This window comes from Empidonax traillii, unplaced genomic scaffold, assembly GCF_003031625.1.
Source record: "Empidonax traillii isolate 1590-97213 ecotype Southwest subspecies unplaced genomic scaffold, ASM303162v1 scaffold32:size1966603, whole genome shotgun sequence".
In the NCBI taxonomy this organism is placed as follows: Eukaryota; Metazoa; Chordata; class Aves; order Passeriformes; family Tyrannidae; genus Empidonax; species Empidonax traillii.
The window spans coordinates 484,093-502,073 of record NW_020955225.1 but is presented as its reverse complement, the minus strand read 5'-3'; the positions used below and the strand labels follow the sequence as shown (position 1 = coordinate 502,073).

At 39.0% G+C, this 17,981-nt stretch overlaps 1 protein-coding gene across 4 annotated transcripts in view; it reads right to left on the bottom strand.

Moving 5' to 3' along the window:
* The window catches only part of DACH2 (dachshund family transcription factor 2), a 244,306-nt gene that overhangs the window by 115,519 nt on the left and 110,806 nt on the right, over positions 1-17,981 (bottom strand). For all 4 annotated transcript variants that reach the window (XM_027911464.1, XM_027911465.1, XM_027911467.1 and 1 more), the window contains exon 2: positions 8,628-8,743. In XM_027911464.1, the coding sequence (XP_027767265.1) occupies positions 8,628-8,743 (116 nt within the window). The remainder of the gene's footprint in view (positions 1-8,627; positions 8,744-17,981) is intronic.

Sequence of the window (17,981 nt, the reverse complement as noted above, 5' to 3'; positions counted from 1 at the left end):
ACTTAGAAATATCATTATTATTAAAGCACATGTAATCAATATGCAAATGTTATTTTTTACAATTGTTCAACAGTAAAAACAAAGATGTAGATGTAACGTGCATCAAAATGATTTAACATTTTACAACCAATTTTCTACTTGACATATGTTAGCGCATGATTCATCCACATTTTTCAGAATCAAAGTCCATGATCTGGCAAACTAATTCTGTTAATAAAATGAAAAGGTGACCTTGCTTAATTTAATAAGTCTGTGTAGAAATACTCTTTCAACATGTTAAAGAATTACAAAAAGGTTATCATAGCTCGCTTTCATGGGAGAGTACTCTACCTTTTCCAGCTCATTTCTCAGACTTTTACTGTAATTCATTAGATTACATAAAAACAATGTAGATCATTATATTTTAATAAAGGCTTTCCTTTCCTAATAAAATGTCTGTCATTTATATTCAGGCATATATTATATGAAATGCTTCTCTTTCTGAAGAAAACCTTTTCATATTCAAGTCACTGGACGTTGGTAGCTCTAGGAATTATTTTTCTTGGCAAGGGATTTTCAGGATGGATTTGGTTTCTAGACTAAATCCTCCAGAACTCCAGTCCTACATTTATCTCCAAAACAGGGACAACCCAGTTGCCACCAGCACAGCTCTGCAAACCAGAGGCCTCTCTCTTCAGCAAAGGATGGTGTGTGATACTACACTCATTAAGTCAGCTTGTTTTTCTTCACACCAATTAATGCTGACTGTGATAAAATAGTTTAGACAATACAAATACATTTCCAGTGAAATCTTAACAGGGTCCCAGTCACTTAATGAGAGTGATCAGACAATGAAATCTATTCTAGTTATGCTTGCTTCCAAATAAAAATGTGAGCCTCTTCAAACTGCTCAGGAAGAGATGTTTCCTGTTCATCACGGATCCTAATTTGTTGCCAGCACATGGCATCGTGTTTTATTGCCTGGGAAGGGCTGAAAGAAGAGCACATTCTTCTTGTACAGGAGGAAACACTGACTGTAGCCACCACACCTTCTCTGAAGGGGAGGTTTGATCCTGGGAGATCAGCAGCTGCTCCAGAGAGAACAGCCTTTAGTGCCTTGAAAACCTTAAAAACACACCAAATTCTTCTCTCCTGGATTACCAGGACAGTCTTTTACTACTTTACACAGACACTGGCCCCTCCTGATTACACTCTGAGCTGCTCAATGTGGCCAAAACAGAACAAAAACCCATCACCTTTCAGGTGAATTCCCAATCAGCAGCCATTGTGTTAATTTTGTTTCCAATTTTTTTTCAAAACAAACCCCACCCCACACAGCCAGCAGAAGGATGAGACCACCAGGACAACCACAAGGGAATACTGACACAGGCACTTACTGAACTCACAGTTTTGCAGAAGAATCCTTACAGAACACACTCTCCAAAACACCACAATAAGGGGCAAAACACGTTTAAGCAACCACAGAATCCAATCCAAATCAATGGGATTATTTGTTTGCCTGATTTTAAAAACATACTGAAGCACTTCCCTCATTTAGGATGCAGGACAAGGACTAGAGCACAACAGCTGCTAAATCACATTTAAAGTGCTTAATACCTGACCAGAATTGAAACTATGGAAATACTCAGTTAAGTGTGGATACTTTTTCAGATTTATTCCCCTGTTTTCTGCACAATTTGTGTACCCTACATACATATTTTTTTCAGATTTATTCCCTTGTTTTCTGCACAATCTGCACCACTGTTGTTACACTGAGAATTTTGCTACAATACAGCTTTATAAAGCTTTCCTTTAGGAAACCACACAACTCAAATCTAATCCAGATCTGAATGCTGCATTTGAAGAGAATATTACTTATGTAAATGTAGTAGCTTTTAGCATTGCAAACAGCTGACAGATCAACATTCTTCTCTTACCAGAGAGGTTTTACCCCACCAGTTACAACTGCACCCATTTAGCTAAAGACAGGTCCTAGAAATAAAAATTTATGTGTGTGCAGATAACTTGAGCTTAACAGATCTTTTGAAAACCTGCTGCATACACCTAAAACAGAGTAGGGGCATCAGCAGGGACTGATGTTCCTTGTCTTTGATGGTGTTTGCCACGAGGTTCCAATTTCTAGTGCTAGCATAAAATAAGCTTCCTTTAAAATGAAGGATCATGAACAGCCCTCACAACCCTGAAGGTGACAGTCCAGAATCTGAAGATGCTCCATTTGCCTGCAGGAGGATTATCACCCTACAGTGCCCCTGATGAGCCCTGCAGCCAGCTAAATCAATAAGCCATTCTTCAGCAGCAGGAATGTAAAAATTCCTGAATGCCAATAAAACTTCAGTTCTTACATTAAAATGCAGGCCTGTAAAATGTGCAGTCTGGGATCCTTACACAAACACTCTGGAGACATTTAAATACACTTGCCTGTGATAGCGGCTAAAGGTACTGAAAACACTAACTATTTGTTCAACTTTATCAAAGTTTTTGTAAAGGAAAATAAAACCTAACAGAGCCTATTCAATTACAATAGTGCTGTTGCCAAAACAGTCCTCCAGAAAACAGGGAGTGCTGAAGATAAATCTTTCCTACCTCCTGATGCTATTTTTGACTTCAGGGCATTTCTTAATGTTACTTAAAAGAGCTGTAACAGTTTCAAAGTCAGTCAAAGATGTGATTGAGCAGCAGACAGGTATTATGATCACTACAGACCTCAGTGCCATCTGACAGGAGATGAACAGAAAGGCTGGTAGTAAAGAATGTCACAGATTATAAAAACAGACAGATGAAAACTCACTCTGGTTTCGCCAACTCTGTGACACTTCAGCCAACTTTTTCAAACGGTTCCTTTCCTTCTGAAAAATCAAGATAAACTCAGCACAGACCTACCCTGAGTGTCAAGATGATACAGTCTTAATTCTCTCAGTGTGACCACTTTGGTTGAACTTTGTCATCTCCAAAGACGTATGAACTCGGTAGGATCAAATTTAAAATAAAAAAAAAAAAAATCTGTACAAATGCATAAAAATGAAAGTATATTGCTGAGTTTCACACTTCTTGGACAGTAATTAGTAGCTGAGGCTATGTGTAAATTAAATTTACAACAAGGTTAACCATTCAGCAAAATCTCAACAGCTTTAGCTATTCATTTGTCAAAAATCTAATGTCCCACCCAGATAAAGCAGACACTAAAAATGGATCCCTAAAGAAAGATAATATTAAAAGAGAAAAGGAGTGACTCACAGCCACCAAGTATAGTTCTTAGATGATCTGAACTCTACTGAATGGCTCTATTTTAAAGAGTAATGATATGATCCTGCATTCCTCATTCACTCCAATTCATGCTCCCTTCAGCACAGAAATTTGCTGGCATGAGATGGGTGGTACTCAATCATGCAGCACACATGGTCTTTAATTTTAAAATCCAGTTAAATAGATGTTCTAACATCATTTTTTATCTAAGAACATTTCATGATAAAATAAAAGAGCCCGCGTGTAACTTATTTGTCAGCTTTACTGTGTAGTGGATAACTTTCCTCTGTTACTCACATGAGCTTTCATTTCCCAAATCTATCTGCATTCATTATGACAGTAAAAATGAAGAGTTGCTAAAGAGATGTATGCATTTTTGTTATTGTTTGAAAAAATAGATCTTTCCACAGTCCTTTGAGCTTCTGAGTGTGTGATTTGTATAAAATATTTCTCATTTTGGGGACAGAGCAGATGGAGTGCAGGGCACTGTGGGATATGCCATTTATCACAATGACAGTGCGTAGGTAGCACTGATCCTCTCACCACAGGGGGAAGCTCGAGCTGCAAATGTGGAGCAGCATTAAAAGCCCGACGAGTGGAGTTTGGCAACACTTGTACTACTCATTAACTTAATCATATTAATTTATTAGCCATATATATCAAAGTAATTCACTACTGAATTGTCACCAAGAACAATTTATAAACTGTTAACGTTTCCCATAGGCAGAAGAGTGTTGTGGCATCCTTAATCAGTATGTTTGCCTTAGATTAAAAATAATAATTTCTACCAGGCCAGGTAATGCCAACAATGACAAAGTCCTGCATATGTTTCTTATTATAAATGGAACTTTGAAATGACATCTACGACAACTCCAAAAAAAAAAAAAAGAGTAATTGTAAACAGCAAAATGAGCCACAGAAATAGGATGTAAATACACAAAAATGTATTCTGATAAAGAAAATGATTCCCTTAATGCTACAATCCCCTGCTCCCAGAGGCTCCAGACTCCTGCCAGCCCCAGTGACCCCACATCAAACACCCCAAGAGGTGGGATCAGTCTCACTCATTCCTCTGACATGGATTTAAATACCAAATTCAAGAGCCTAAAGATTGCAGCAAATACTGTTTTATCCTCCCACTTCTGTAGAAAGACTAAGTGGCTGCTGATACCACTGATGAATTAAAGTAACACATAAAGTTATCATAATCTTGTGAGCTATTTACTTATTTGAATCCCACAATGATGAGACTTGGTACAGCTATTAAAATATTAACTTCACTGAAATATTCATTACCTGAAACTATTAAGTTCACAACGGCTTCTTTTAACTATTAGTAAGACAAAACTGCACTGAAAAAAAGCACTTGTACCTGTACAAACAGGTCAATATTTTAATTATTACATTCTTAAAAACTCCAGAATACAGCTAATGAGACAGTGGCTATTTTAACTGCTTATGAAAAAAAAAAAAAAAAAAGATCACTTCAAGGAAACTCATGTAAAGTTTCCAGCTCCAGCTGCAGGACTCCCAGCTCAAGAGCAGTGAGAGAGATGCTCATCCTACCACATGAAAAAACCTGACCCAGACAGCAGGTTTGTGCCCTGGACCACAATCTAACAGAGTTCTAGTGACGGGATGATTTTATTCACGAGCCACCCTCTCCAGTACCTTGAAACCATAATGAAACAGCCCCCAAAGTGGTTTCATTGAAATAACAGCAGCCGTTCTACAAATTGAATAGAAAAAATTTGCAGTGAAGACTTCATAGAGCGGTTTTCTAAGATTTTTTGAGGGCAACCTAAATGAAGGGTAAGAGAAATGAAGTTCCACAGAAAACTATCAAAAGATTCAACTACTCTTTCAGCTTCATTCCATATCAACAGTTTGCTGAACTACTGCTTTAAATGAAGTAACAGATTTCAGCTTCTCTCCACACAGCAAACTACTGCTTCAGACCCCAAAACTTCCTTCCTCCCTTGAGAATCTGTTCCATAAATAAGTCCCAACTGTCTTCTTAGGATACACTGAAGATAAAGACTTGTACATTAATAGGAGATAAAGCTCTTTTTTGTTAATGTCACTTCATCCCATGGCATTGTTTGAAAGACTGAGCCTTTGATGCCCATCCCTCTGTGACATGCAGGTTTTTAACTGTGCCCTCACAGCAGGCAGGGGCACCACGCTGATTTCCACATTTCCTACTCCAATACAAGAAGAAAAACACTTTCTCCTAAGTTAACATAAAATGGACAGTAATTAAATATCAGCTCTTGAAGGATGCACTTAGGGCACAGTTTGCACCAGCCCTTCCGTGCATCCCAGACACACCACCTCATCTTTCTCAGGCACAGCAGTAACCCAAATGTAACCCAAATATTCCCATTCCCCCAAGGTGGAAAGTACCTACAAACACTTAAAAAGGTCGAGGCTTCACTTACAGCTCCTTCACAAGTTACTTATGTATAAGAGTAGTTGTAGCTGGCTTTGCCAAGAGGTCAAAAAACTACACTCCACACTGGGAAATGCAGTGTGCCTAATTTAACTACCTGTTTATTATGTGAAAATGACCATGTAAACTGAGCTGACACAAACCAAATGGGTGATGAAAATAACAGCGCATTTCAAGGAGTGGAAACACAGATGGCTCGGCCGAGTCTGCAGGAAGTTACTAATCATCACTCTGTAATACCCCCTCCAGACAGAGCTGGGAGCTCTGCAGCCAGAGCAGCGACTTCTTGAGACCCATCCATCTAAGCCACGACAACTCCTTCACTTTAACTTGACAGAAGACAGAAGACTAAAGAGGAGGTAAAAATGAATGCCATGCATGGCTGAATCATGCTGCATTTGCTGATGTGGAGCCTGTTACTATAATGAGTTTATCTGAAGAAAACAACTGAGTTGGACATGTTAGAAAACAAGGGAGCAACATAAGAACAGGGAGTGAGGGGGTTTTAATTATAACAATGTAGGCAGATTAACATAAGCATCTGCATATCTATGCTGTAGGAAGAATGGGCAAGATCAGACACAGGGATTACCAAGGACTGGACAAGACGACATTCAGAAGAAATGCTTTTGGTGATTACACTACAGATAGAGAGGAAGGAAGGAAGCAAAGAAGGCACCAAGATGTAAAAAGTCCTTCCTGCCTCACTATCAGCGTCCACTCCACTGGAAGGGATGGATCCAGCCCTACCATGCTGCCAACTCTCCTCAGCCTCTGTCCTGGCCCTTGGTCATTCTCCGTACAGAAACCTCCACCGAGCAGGGACAGCCAGGGGCAGGAACAGATCCAGCTTTACACACAAACTCTGTGGGCCAAAACTCTCAGAACCACGGCAAATTCTATGCAAGTAAGATCATAAACATGAATTGATGTTTATGGTCTCGCTTAGCCAGTAGGGAAGAGGTGAATAACCTTGCAACTTTTATTCCAGTCTATCATCCACCACTCAGAAGCCTGGAAGAAAAACCTCTGTTCTGTGAGAAGTATTAAAACCCATTTTGTTCTTTGTCAGCCAAACTGAAAGAATCCAATCGCACTGTTGAAGGTGCCCAGAGCAAAGCAGTCAGTAATTAAGTGTAAATAGGTATAAATAAAGCTAATGGGGGCTTCTTATCCCAGGTGCTCCATCAAGTTTAAAGTAGCTCAAATCCCCACAGCGTTCCCAAGAGGCTCTTTCCGCACCTTTTCTTACTCAGAAACTCCCTCAAATTTTACACTGTTCTTTCTTCAAAAACAAGATGCACCAACACCCCCCCGCTGGAGCTCTGACTCTGAGTGACAAGGCCATGGGGCACCAGTGGAGCTGTCCTGCCGTGGGATGGCGTCAGGGCCGCCCCGTCCGCGGGGACCCGTCTCATGCGGGATGCTCTGGAGATGGGCATTCTCTCCCGCCTCCAAGCTGCTCCCACAACTCCCTTTCAGCTGCTCCAGGCACATTGTCTGGGGCTTTTGGCGCTGGGTCACATGCAGGTTTTCACAGGCAGCTCCCAAGGTCAGAGAGGCCTCGGTTGAAAGACGCCCCCCAAGTCAATCCTCTCCTGTAACCCGTGTGTTAAACACAGTGGGACGTACCCCCCTCATCCCTTCAGACTACACAGAATTTTGTCTATGATGTGGCTTTAATGTGCACGCCCTGCACGTTGCGTCCTAAAATATTTCCCAACTTAAAGCAACAAGGCAGTCTGTGGAATCTGATGTCTTGTCTGCAAACTCGCACAGAGTGGGAAAGTAATATGGAATATTCTGGATTTCAGAGAAGAAATTATCAAAGCAAGGTGGCTCTTGTGCTTTCGTATCAGTAATAGCATTCACACCGAATCCATGAAATCCCTGAGTTAAAACCATTAGGGAGATATGAAAAATTAAAGCTCTTCCCTGTGTTACCCCTGCGAACACCAAGACCACCGAGGCCCTCGATTGCACTGCACAGATTCTGCAGTGTCAGACCAGGACAGGTATCACTACACTCCTAGAAATAATCTTTTTTAATTCTTCATTTCCTGTAACATATTCTACAACTTTATACTCTCCTGAACACTTCATCAGGTTTGGTTATTATGGAGTTACAATATATTTAGACTGGACTTTGACAGTAATCTTAAAACTCCTAAGCCTGTTGAATATTTAAGCAATTACTTTTATGAATACAGTCCATGAATATAGCTTTATTATGAAAATCAACTTACCTTTAGCATACAGCAATTAATAAAAAATTAAAACACTCATCAGGATAGCACAAGATTTAATTTAAACTCTATTAATAAATTAATGAAGTGAAATTAAATACTACGCATTAAATTATGTTTAGGGCTTGTTTATGATTTCACATATTTCCATGCTACTTTTTTTCATATTATGTTACTGAAAGCAGATTATTAAACTACAATCCACTGTGGCAACGTGGACTTATTTGCTTTTCAAGAGTGTTTCTTCTCTAATTCGTACAAGCATTTCTCTATCTCCCAGCATACATTAATGGTGTTACAATACAACACACATTAGCCACGCTGCTCATATCCCACGAGAACTAAAACACACACATTTCAAAGGAAGAAATGCTGCTACAGGGCTCTGAGACAATAGTTCATTTTCTCAGTTTTTTTTTTTTTTTCCTTTTACTAAAATAACACATTTAATGGAATTTCCTGTAAGGAAATTACAATTAATAAAGAACTAAATTACAAATCCATTAGATTTCAGTCACTGCAGCAACAAAACAGAGTTTTCACGAACACTCGAAAAATCCAATAATGTAACCTCTGGTAAAGCCTGAAAAAGCCCTGAAGGACAAGGCAGTTAGATCAATATTAGTTTATTTTAACTGCTGTGCAGTATGAAGAGATGAGGCTGATCATCTGATGGATTTTATTACCTGTCGGAGAGATAAGTCCTGGTGATAAGAGGCCTGGAACTCCGTGGGGCAGGAGACGGGCATTTTCTTGTATGGCAACTCCTAGGGAACGCTTGGGGGGTCTTCCAGGGCGGGAGCTGATGAAATAAGAGCATAAATGAAAACTCGTTTCCTTTCTGAAATATTCGCTTACTTCACAATGGCATCGATTTGTATAAAATACATGAACCATCAGTGATACAAAAAAAAAAAATAAAAACTATGAATTCTTGCCTAAGAAAAAAGAAACATAATTTGATTTAAACACAGAAGAATTGCACAGGTTTCCCAGGAGCTAACAGCTTTTCCATTACCCAGGGCTTCCATGACCTTACAGGTGGCTGGAGGAGAGGGGTCTCAGCAGTAACTGCTCCAAGGTCTGGGCCACGCACCTGCACCACGGAAAACTAAAAGCTGAGATGCTGAAAGATGAGAAATTGGAACCCTGAACGCAACATCATCTCAAACCTTGCCTTGGGAATGATGGCAGGTAACTGCCCACTTCTGAAGGGGCAGTGATAATTTAGCACCGAGCTGTGCCAGAACTGACTGTTTATTTTCACAGATTATGACTGGTGGTTTTCATTATTACAGTTTAAATGAAGAATGTCCACCCAACCTGGCAAAACAACTCACCATTCCTCGACCAGTTTATGAATAATGGCTGCAGATTTTAATCCAAAATGTTAAAGGTCCATTTACAGACTGGTTCCGTTGAACTCTTGTTTTCTACTACCACATTTATCCCTCACATCGGTGCGTACATGTAAATCCTGCACAGCTGCCACCATAACACAGATTTACAGGCCAAAAACCCATTCGAATCGACTCTTCCCCAAGCCAGCTAATAAAAATGCAACCTCCTCATGTTTGGAAAAGCATTGCTGCTTCTCTCTGGTCAAAACAGATTTTACTCTGTTGAATAATAGAGCTTTTGACAACATGGAGTGAAACACTGTATAAAATAACTAAGCTGCAACAATGAATGAGGTTTGAATAGAAAGCATTTCCAAAATGACTTCTAGTTCACAAAGAAATTTAAGTTAAACTTCGCTCGATCAACTTACAGTGGCAAAGCCCTCCATCAACGTACAACAAACTCTGCATTTAAATGAAGACAACTTCCAGCAGCACCACACAGAGGTACCATTAACCTGTTCATTTTTCAAACCGTGCTACTGTTATTTTGTTTTACTGTACATCAAAGTAGCACAAAATCATTTTTGGGGGGTTTATTATTTTATCTCTATAAAACCATTCCCCCCCCCCCCCCTTCTTTTATCTGCAGGTTTGTCCATTCTGTATTTCATTTTATTCGGTACTTTTTCCAATTTTTCTTTTTGATGCTTTCAGTTGTTTATCATCCTATGATGGCTGTGCAGTAAAGCTGGTTACAAGAGCCTCGACTCGTTGGGTTATAATAAAGTAAACCTAAAATAAGAGCAGTTGATTTCCAGGGGAAGTCTGATGCACGTGTGCATTTTCTATTAAAGTCACCTGCTGAAATCATCCCCTGCACAACAGTATTGTCTAACGGACAGTATTAGGCTGGTACGTGGGGGGTTTTAAACAAACAAGTGTCGTTGTTCTTTTGAATTACAGAAGCCTGTGCTTATCCACAGGCATGTTTAAATGCTTATTTGGCACTTATTGTCTCTGGGAAAAAAAAGAAAACAAAAAAACAAACAAAAAAACAACTACAAAACAGCTAAAATTAGCAGCTTTCTCCAACAGAAGGAAAAAAAAATCCAAAACAAAACTACAAAACATTCTCTGCTCAAGCTCAAATACTAACAAATCTTTTGCAGAAAACTCCATATGTTGATATTAATCTCAGAAAAAAAAAACAACAAACATTTCAAAATTCAACAAACAGCTTTAAAAGATTTTATGAAGAGACTTTTTATTTATCACCTGTGTTTTCAGAGGACAGGGAGGGAGGACAGTGGAATTTCACACAGCTGGTTATGCAGTTTTTGCCCTGACGAGTTCATGTGGATGGCTCTGCTGACTAAGAGCTGTCAATTGGTAGCCCACAGGTTCACCAGAGCAGATCTTAAGGTGTTTCTCAGCATTATACCACGAGCAGAAATGGGGAAAAGTGTACTTCTAACCTACTCCAACCCTTTTAGTGACTGTTACTATAAAGCAGCAATTCCTAGGGGCTGGATTCCAGGCTTACTTCTACAGCTGCAGTCGTAATAATTGGAATGGAACTGTTCCCAGCTGAATCAGTTCAAATAAAATCCAAAGTCCTTTGTCTCTAATTTAATCTTAGCTTTTAAACGAAAAACTCCAGGCTGGCTGCTGCTTACAGATGACTTTCCTACACCTGCAGAGGACCCTGTGGGTCTTTAGCTCTGTGTTCTGCAGTTTACATGAGAACACCTTCACTGCCCTGGGTCTGGTTCTGACCCAAGGAAACGAAGCCAAGAGCTCCCAGCACTGCAGAGACACCCTGCACTTCCAGATGGATTCCCTGGAGATCACCAGAGACACGGAAAGCAAGACATTCAGCTTGGGGGACACCAGAACTCACAAGCAAGCACCTCAGTTCCACATCTGAATCCAAACAATTCCAGTTTTGGCCAGAAACAAATATTCTGGCATTTCTGTTCAAACGTGAAACCAGAAATTTCATAGAAACGGGATACAAATGTCTGCAGAAAATCTTATTTTTTAGTAAGAGATGCACAGAGGAAAGAAATTACTAGCAGCTTCCAGGTTTTTGTCGGATTTACTTTGTGTTGTGGATGCACTGATGTGAGGGCCAGGGCTGGCACCACCAAGCTATGGAATTTCACTGCTCTGTCTCAACTCCCCCCAAATATCCCCTCTTGCCATTTTATGAGGTCTAAGATTCCAACAGATTTCACATTTACTATTTAAAACACATCTAACCCCCACAATTGAGAGAAAATTGCTAATACAAGCACTGAACGGCAATGCCAAGGCAAGCAGAGTTATCATTTAGGGACAGTAAGACATAATTTGTGATTATGTAAGTATTAGCATATAAATGCTAATAGTATTAGCATATAAATATTAGTTTTATTTAATATTATTTCCCATCATCTTTTGTCACCCTCGTCCTTTATTGCATTTTCTTTTTCCCCTTTTCCTTTATCTCATTCAAGAAAGTTACACATTCAAGAAGTGTAGAAAAATCTCTTCCTCACTGGTAACAAAGGAAGGATAAACAGGAACAATCAGCTTCAAACAATTTTAACTGTGTTTCTTTGAGGGTCTAAAATCTCTGCCCAAATTTTATATTTGCCATCAATAGGAACGATGTGAATGGAAAATTATCCAAATCTAAATTAGATGCTAATGCAGTTAGAAACTGCTGGTTTCTGGATATCTCTTAAAAACATTTTTAAACACGAAAGTTATGGTCCCAAGCGAAGACCATGGAAACTAAAACAGAAGTAAAACACTGTTTCTCATTTAAAACTTCAGGAATCTTATTCTTTTTACTAAATAAGGTTAGTTCAAAGTCTCTACTGACTAAAATTCTATTAGTATCTCTCAAAAACAACCCCCTAAAACTCTTTGGGTCAGCAATTACTTGGAAGCGAAGATGACTGGAGATTTTGGGGTTCTTACCGGCATTTATATGGCATCTACAGTCATTCTTCCCATCCTTTCCACCCCACCCCTGAAAAATCACTAACTCTTGAAAGAGAAAAATGAACTAATCTAAATGTTGCTCATTTTTTTAATTTTGTTTGAAATTAAGTTTGCCAGAAAATAAATTACATTGTAAGCAGTATGTCTGACAGTTAAAATTTATATAGTAAAATGTTGTGAAATTGTTCATTAATGTCTGTCTTCTTCTTTATTTTCCTCTCCTGTTGAGAGCTAATTTTATTATTTTTCCTCTCAAAGTTTTATATATTCCCTAGATATCCCAGAGATTTTTAATTTGAATCAAAACATGAAATTAGGTTATTTTTGTGATTTTCTTAAAATTACTGATCAGCTCCATCTTTCGTAACTCTATTTTATGCTCATTATAGACAACAATATTTCATAAAATCCACAAATTCATCAACGCTTCATGAAACGTAATTAATCAGTAAAAACACAGAGCACATCACTGTTGATGTATGATAATGCTCTACTTTTGTGCTCTTAAATATACGAGATTTACTAGAATCAGAAGAGAATTTGCATATTAATCAAGACAAATAAACATGTGGTGATTTAACTAGGAAACTGTTATTTGGATGACAATTTAATCAGCACAGGTTGAAAGGTCCATCACTGCAGCATCCTGTTTCTGCTAAAATATTGATTGCACTGCTGATTTCAGTAATGCTTTATTTTACAGGGCACAAATAACCATGTAATTACTCTTTAATTGAATGGTAATTGCTTGCTGGCAATTATTTGTTAAGTTTTGGAGTGTAATTACTAGGTTATTTGTGTTTTGTGAAATAAAATGTTATGTATTAGTAGCCCAAAATATTATCTGTATGAATGGTCTGCCAAAACTAGAGAAGTAAGTTATGATGGCATGAGTTTGAAAAATAACACTATAGGACTAAAACTATAATTAAAAGGATCAGATGAACCTTTGAAAGCTTCCCCTTTACAAAATTAACATTAGATGTAACATTTGTGAGATAAATGGAGGAATACTGTACCACAGAAGCCTGATTTCCTCTGGGGTCTAGTCCACCATTTAACATAATTTATACTGATGTTTTGCTTTTCATTCTCTGAGCTTCTTTAGAGGAACTGAAATAGTACCCTACCCTCTTGAGAGCAAAGAATAAACCAAGTAGAAATATATTTCAACAGTACTTCATATTCCTGCAAGTGAAGTGGATCCCACCAGCACATTATCTTAGCAGCCTATAAACTCTGCAGCCTTGGCAGCTCGGGAGATAACAAGGGAAAGCTTTCTGTTTTGCAGTGTCAATGAGATATGACACTTTCTGTGATATGTTTATTCCAAGTTGTGATAGATGAGGTACCCGATACTTTGATCGTTAAGATCTGAATTTTACTTCTACACTTTTCATTTTTGTCATCAACTATTTATGTATTGGCAGGAGCAGCCTGGCCAGGACTGCTGATTTTGCTGTGTTTTTTTTTTTTTTTTTTTTTTTCCAAAAGATACCCCCAGTTAATAAATTAATTATTGATTTCATGAAGCTTAAGCTATTTGGTATAAAAATATGCTAGGCTTGTGATTTAGGAAGCTCTCATATGTATCACAGATTTCTTCAGCAGCAACATGTTTTATTAGGCTTAAAGGAGAAATACACAAGTTATATATGACCTGCTGTGTAAATTGCCCTGATAATAATGTCAGTAACTCGCGCAAGTGCTCAGAAGAAAAAAAAAGCAACAAACAAACAAAAAAAGCAACACTGAAAACTACCCCCTCACCGTTCCTGAAACTGCAACAGGAACCACAAATTAAAATTTTTCCACTCTCCAACGATCGTTAAATACCCCCTAGTGATTGTGAAAGGAACTTTTTGAAGCCTTTACCAGTAAAATGTAACATCTTGTTGAGTTAAAACTCTTTCCCATTATCTTCAGATTTTTAGTTGTAGCACGGACTTAAAATAATCTCCTGGCTTTGGCATTTATTACAACATTTCAAAGATGCCAATGGTAGTTAAACTCTACTTGACCTCTCGGTGTTTAAGAAGAGAAGCAAACCCTGACCTCGCAGCAACCTGATTCTGTCTCCTCTCCGTGCTGGCAAACTGATCACTTGTCTAACCATGGCAGGACATCGGATCACCAGCCACATCAAAGGCAACAGGAGCCAATTCAGCAGCAGGAAAAAAGTCATCCATGCAAAATGGGCAATTAACATTAATCATACATGAAGTTCTTGGAGCCCACAACGAGAACCTGGCCCCTATGGCAACTCTCCAAGCAGTGCCCACACGGCAGAGCCACAGACAGGGCTCACCTTCCACTGGCTCACGGCAGTGGACAGGAGGAAATGGTGGGGAAAAGCTCTGACACTCCCACACGAAACCTTCCCACTCCATTCTCCTGGGATTTCAGCGAGGAAGGTCCCCAACACCAGCCTCAGTGAAAGCACCAGTGGAGTTTTGTTCCTCAAGCATCACAAATCTGAACTTTGTCATTACGAATTGGCATTAAAAAAAAAAAAAAAAAAAGAACTTATAATAGCACTGAACTCTTGAGAGCAGGACTGAAGTGGAATATTACATCTTTATAACTTTACCAGATGTCTTACAGATTTATCTTACAGATAAATTATAGCCCACAGGACCTTTTGGTTAGTTACTGATTTAGTTACTTATTTAAAACTTGAGTTGGGGGCAACAGTCAGAAAAATTACCTGAATTCCTACTATTCGATTTCCACTGTAGTCTAATTGCAATAGAGAACAAGTTGCAACAGAGAACAGGTGATTTGTTCTTACTAACTCTGAAGTCAGGCATTTCAAAATAAGTTAAAAGCCAAAAGGGATTCTTGGTTCATTAAGATTTAAAACTTGAAATAATTCTTTCTCAGTTACTTATCACTGTGCCTGCAGAGAGAAAAGTACCTCAACATTCCTGGTTTTACTTTTTAACTGTCAAATAACACTTGCCACAGGAAAAAAGGGGAATAAATCACCAAATTTCAGCACTGTGGTGGATTCATGGCTGCAGCCGAGATGGAAGGTGAGCCACGAAACACTCTGAGCCAGCTCCATTCAGGGATATGTCAGTAATGAAACTGGAAGTGTGACTACAGCACATGTCCATATACACACAGTAATTTAATATAACTGCATTAAATTAGTAACTGCAGCAGTGAAGGTGCAGTGGCACAGATAAAATACAGTTCATTTAGCAACCTGAGATCACACCCAGTGGGACAAAGTTCCTGCTGCTGTGTCTTTACTACTATTGTTACCCCCTTTATCTCGATCAAACCCAGCAGGAGGGGGCCTGTCCGTGCTGGAATGATGCCACTAACTACACACCCAGACCACAAATTCAAATTACAGACTTGTTATCCAAACAATGCTCATCCACAATGTCCAGCTAAACCAAATGTGAAAGTGCAGAGAGATTGCCAAATGTATAACGAGCCCTGCAAACCTTGGCTCAGCTACTCAGGTAGCTCTACTTGGATTCTGCATCCAGTCAAAGCTGGGACTGAATCCTGGACTGTCTCTGGGGAAAAGGATCAAGTGAGGATCTCACAGTGACAATGAGCAGTCTCAATCTCACCTGTGCTGAAAATCCTTGAATGACAAAATCTGCGTAAAATTCATATTTTCTCCAAAGACAAAAAAATAAATAATAACTGGAAATGGAATGCCAAAGAGCATGGGGAAACTCACTCCACTGAGGTAGCTGAACATCACAAGTACTGCAGTGCACAGTCCAACTCACTGCAAAGATATGCCATCACGCTGAAGAGCTTTAATCCAAGTTAGTTTAGCACCAATTTTTCCAGGCTTTATTTCAGTTTTCACATAAATACTTCTACAAATATTTGCATGGATACTTTCCAAGCAGGGAACCCCCATCTATTCCAAATACTCACAATATGTCACGCCTCTGAATTGTATCAGACCTCTAAAAGTTCTGCTTTTGACCTGTATCTGAATTCGATGCCAACTTAGAGGAACATTATTACGACGAGAGATTTTTGAAATACTGCTGTTTACCACTGAGCTGTACCTCAGCAAGATTCAACTCAATGAAACTTGTAAAAAACGTGGCTGTTCAAGCCTATTATCTATGGACAGAAACCCACTGGCAAGACTCGATGTATTTCCAGCCCCATGTATCACATAACCCACCGGAGCTGACCCTAATTCCCTGACAGGGGGGCACTGTGCTGTGGGGGTACAATGCTGTCCCAGCAATTTGCTGTCTGATGCAACAGAAAACTACTCTTGTCTTAACTGTTTTCAGTCTCTGCACCCCAAGTTTGAGAGTCTTCACAATCTCAGAAAAGACTCTTCAAAGTTCGAAAACATAAATTCATCTTTCAAAGAATAATAAATGGAAGAACACAGAACAGTTCTCTGTACCACCTCTTGCACCCATATCCATGTTGAGAGGAGGAATTGTTCTCAGCAATCCAAAGGAGCCTCTGTGATTAGCTGATTGTATCCAGGAGTAAATATCTGAGGGTTTAACTTCACTACACTGAAAATAATTTGCTGGTGGTCCTGGAACAGCATGAAATGAAGCAGGCAGTAAATATAAGGAAATACCTCCACTGCTCCACCTTTACCTTTCCAGATTTTTAGACTATTTCCCTTGTTAGCAACAACGACAGATAAGGTTTTTACTTCTACTGGAGACGTAGAGAGAGGGAAGGATTTTTAGGAAGGAACCTTTAGAACCATGAAAATATAAGAGGGCAGAAGGATAATTTTTGCAAAATTAACATCTAATCTCTCTCATATACAATTCGGAAAAACTGGAAGAAGCCAATTACAGAAAAAGTCAAAATCAGTTCAGGGTATTGAGAAGTGGCCTGAGTTACTCAGAAATTCAGGGATTTCCCAAACTAAAGCCTGTCCTGGAGTAGATGGTTGAGCAGACAACTCATACCTGCTGTTGATCTTTAGATTTCCCTTCAGACCCAAAGGTCTGACTCTCCCAAAAATTACGTGTATGTGAAACTTACTGCATCCTCCACGTGTGGGCAAACACAGCCCTGCCCTGGGCATGCACAGCATCACAGTCACACATCACATGCACTCCCTGCTCCTTACTAAAGATGTTGTTTTAAAAGCTGTTGAAAAAGACTGAAAGAATTCAAGTAAAAGAGTGTTTGCAATCAGATTTCCTGGAGATAAATGAAAGACATACGTTTCCATGGCTGCCAGCCTACTAAATTTTGCAAGCATAAATATTTACCTAGGACTGGGGGGTGGGGGAAATCAGGAAGAAAACCGCCATCTAGACCCTTCAAAGTTTAAATGCTGTAACACAGAGGTCATTATTTATAAATAGAAATAGAGAACACGTCTCTTCTATGTATATTTTCATCCCCTCCATGTGCCTTCTATTATTACCATTCATACCCCAGAAAATAATTTCTCTGTCACTTGCTCACCCTGTATGTATTCATTTTCTTTAGGCTTTCTTGTGGTTATTGATTTCCTGCTTTGCTGAAGTGGCTTTGTTTCTTTCGCAGCAGGCTATCCATTTTAAAACAACACTTGTTCAACAAATAAAAAAAAAAAAAATCATATTCTAAAATTAAATTAGTTTTATCTTCATTTATTTTTATCTGAGTTAAATGCGAGTGACACATTTCCCCTAAAAAAAATAAGGAAATACTTCATGCCTCCCAGCATGCAAACTAGTAAATAAGTACATT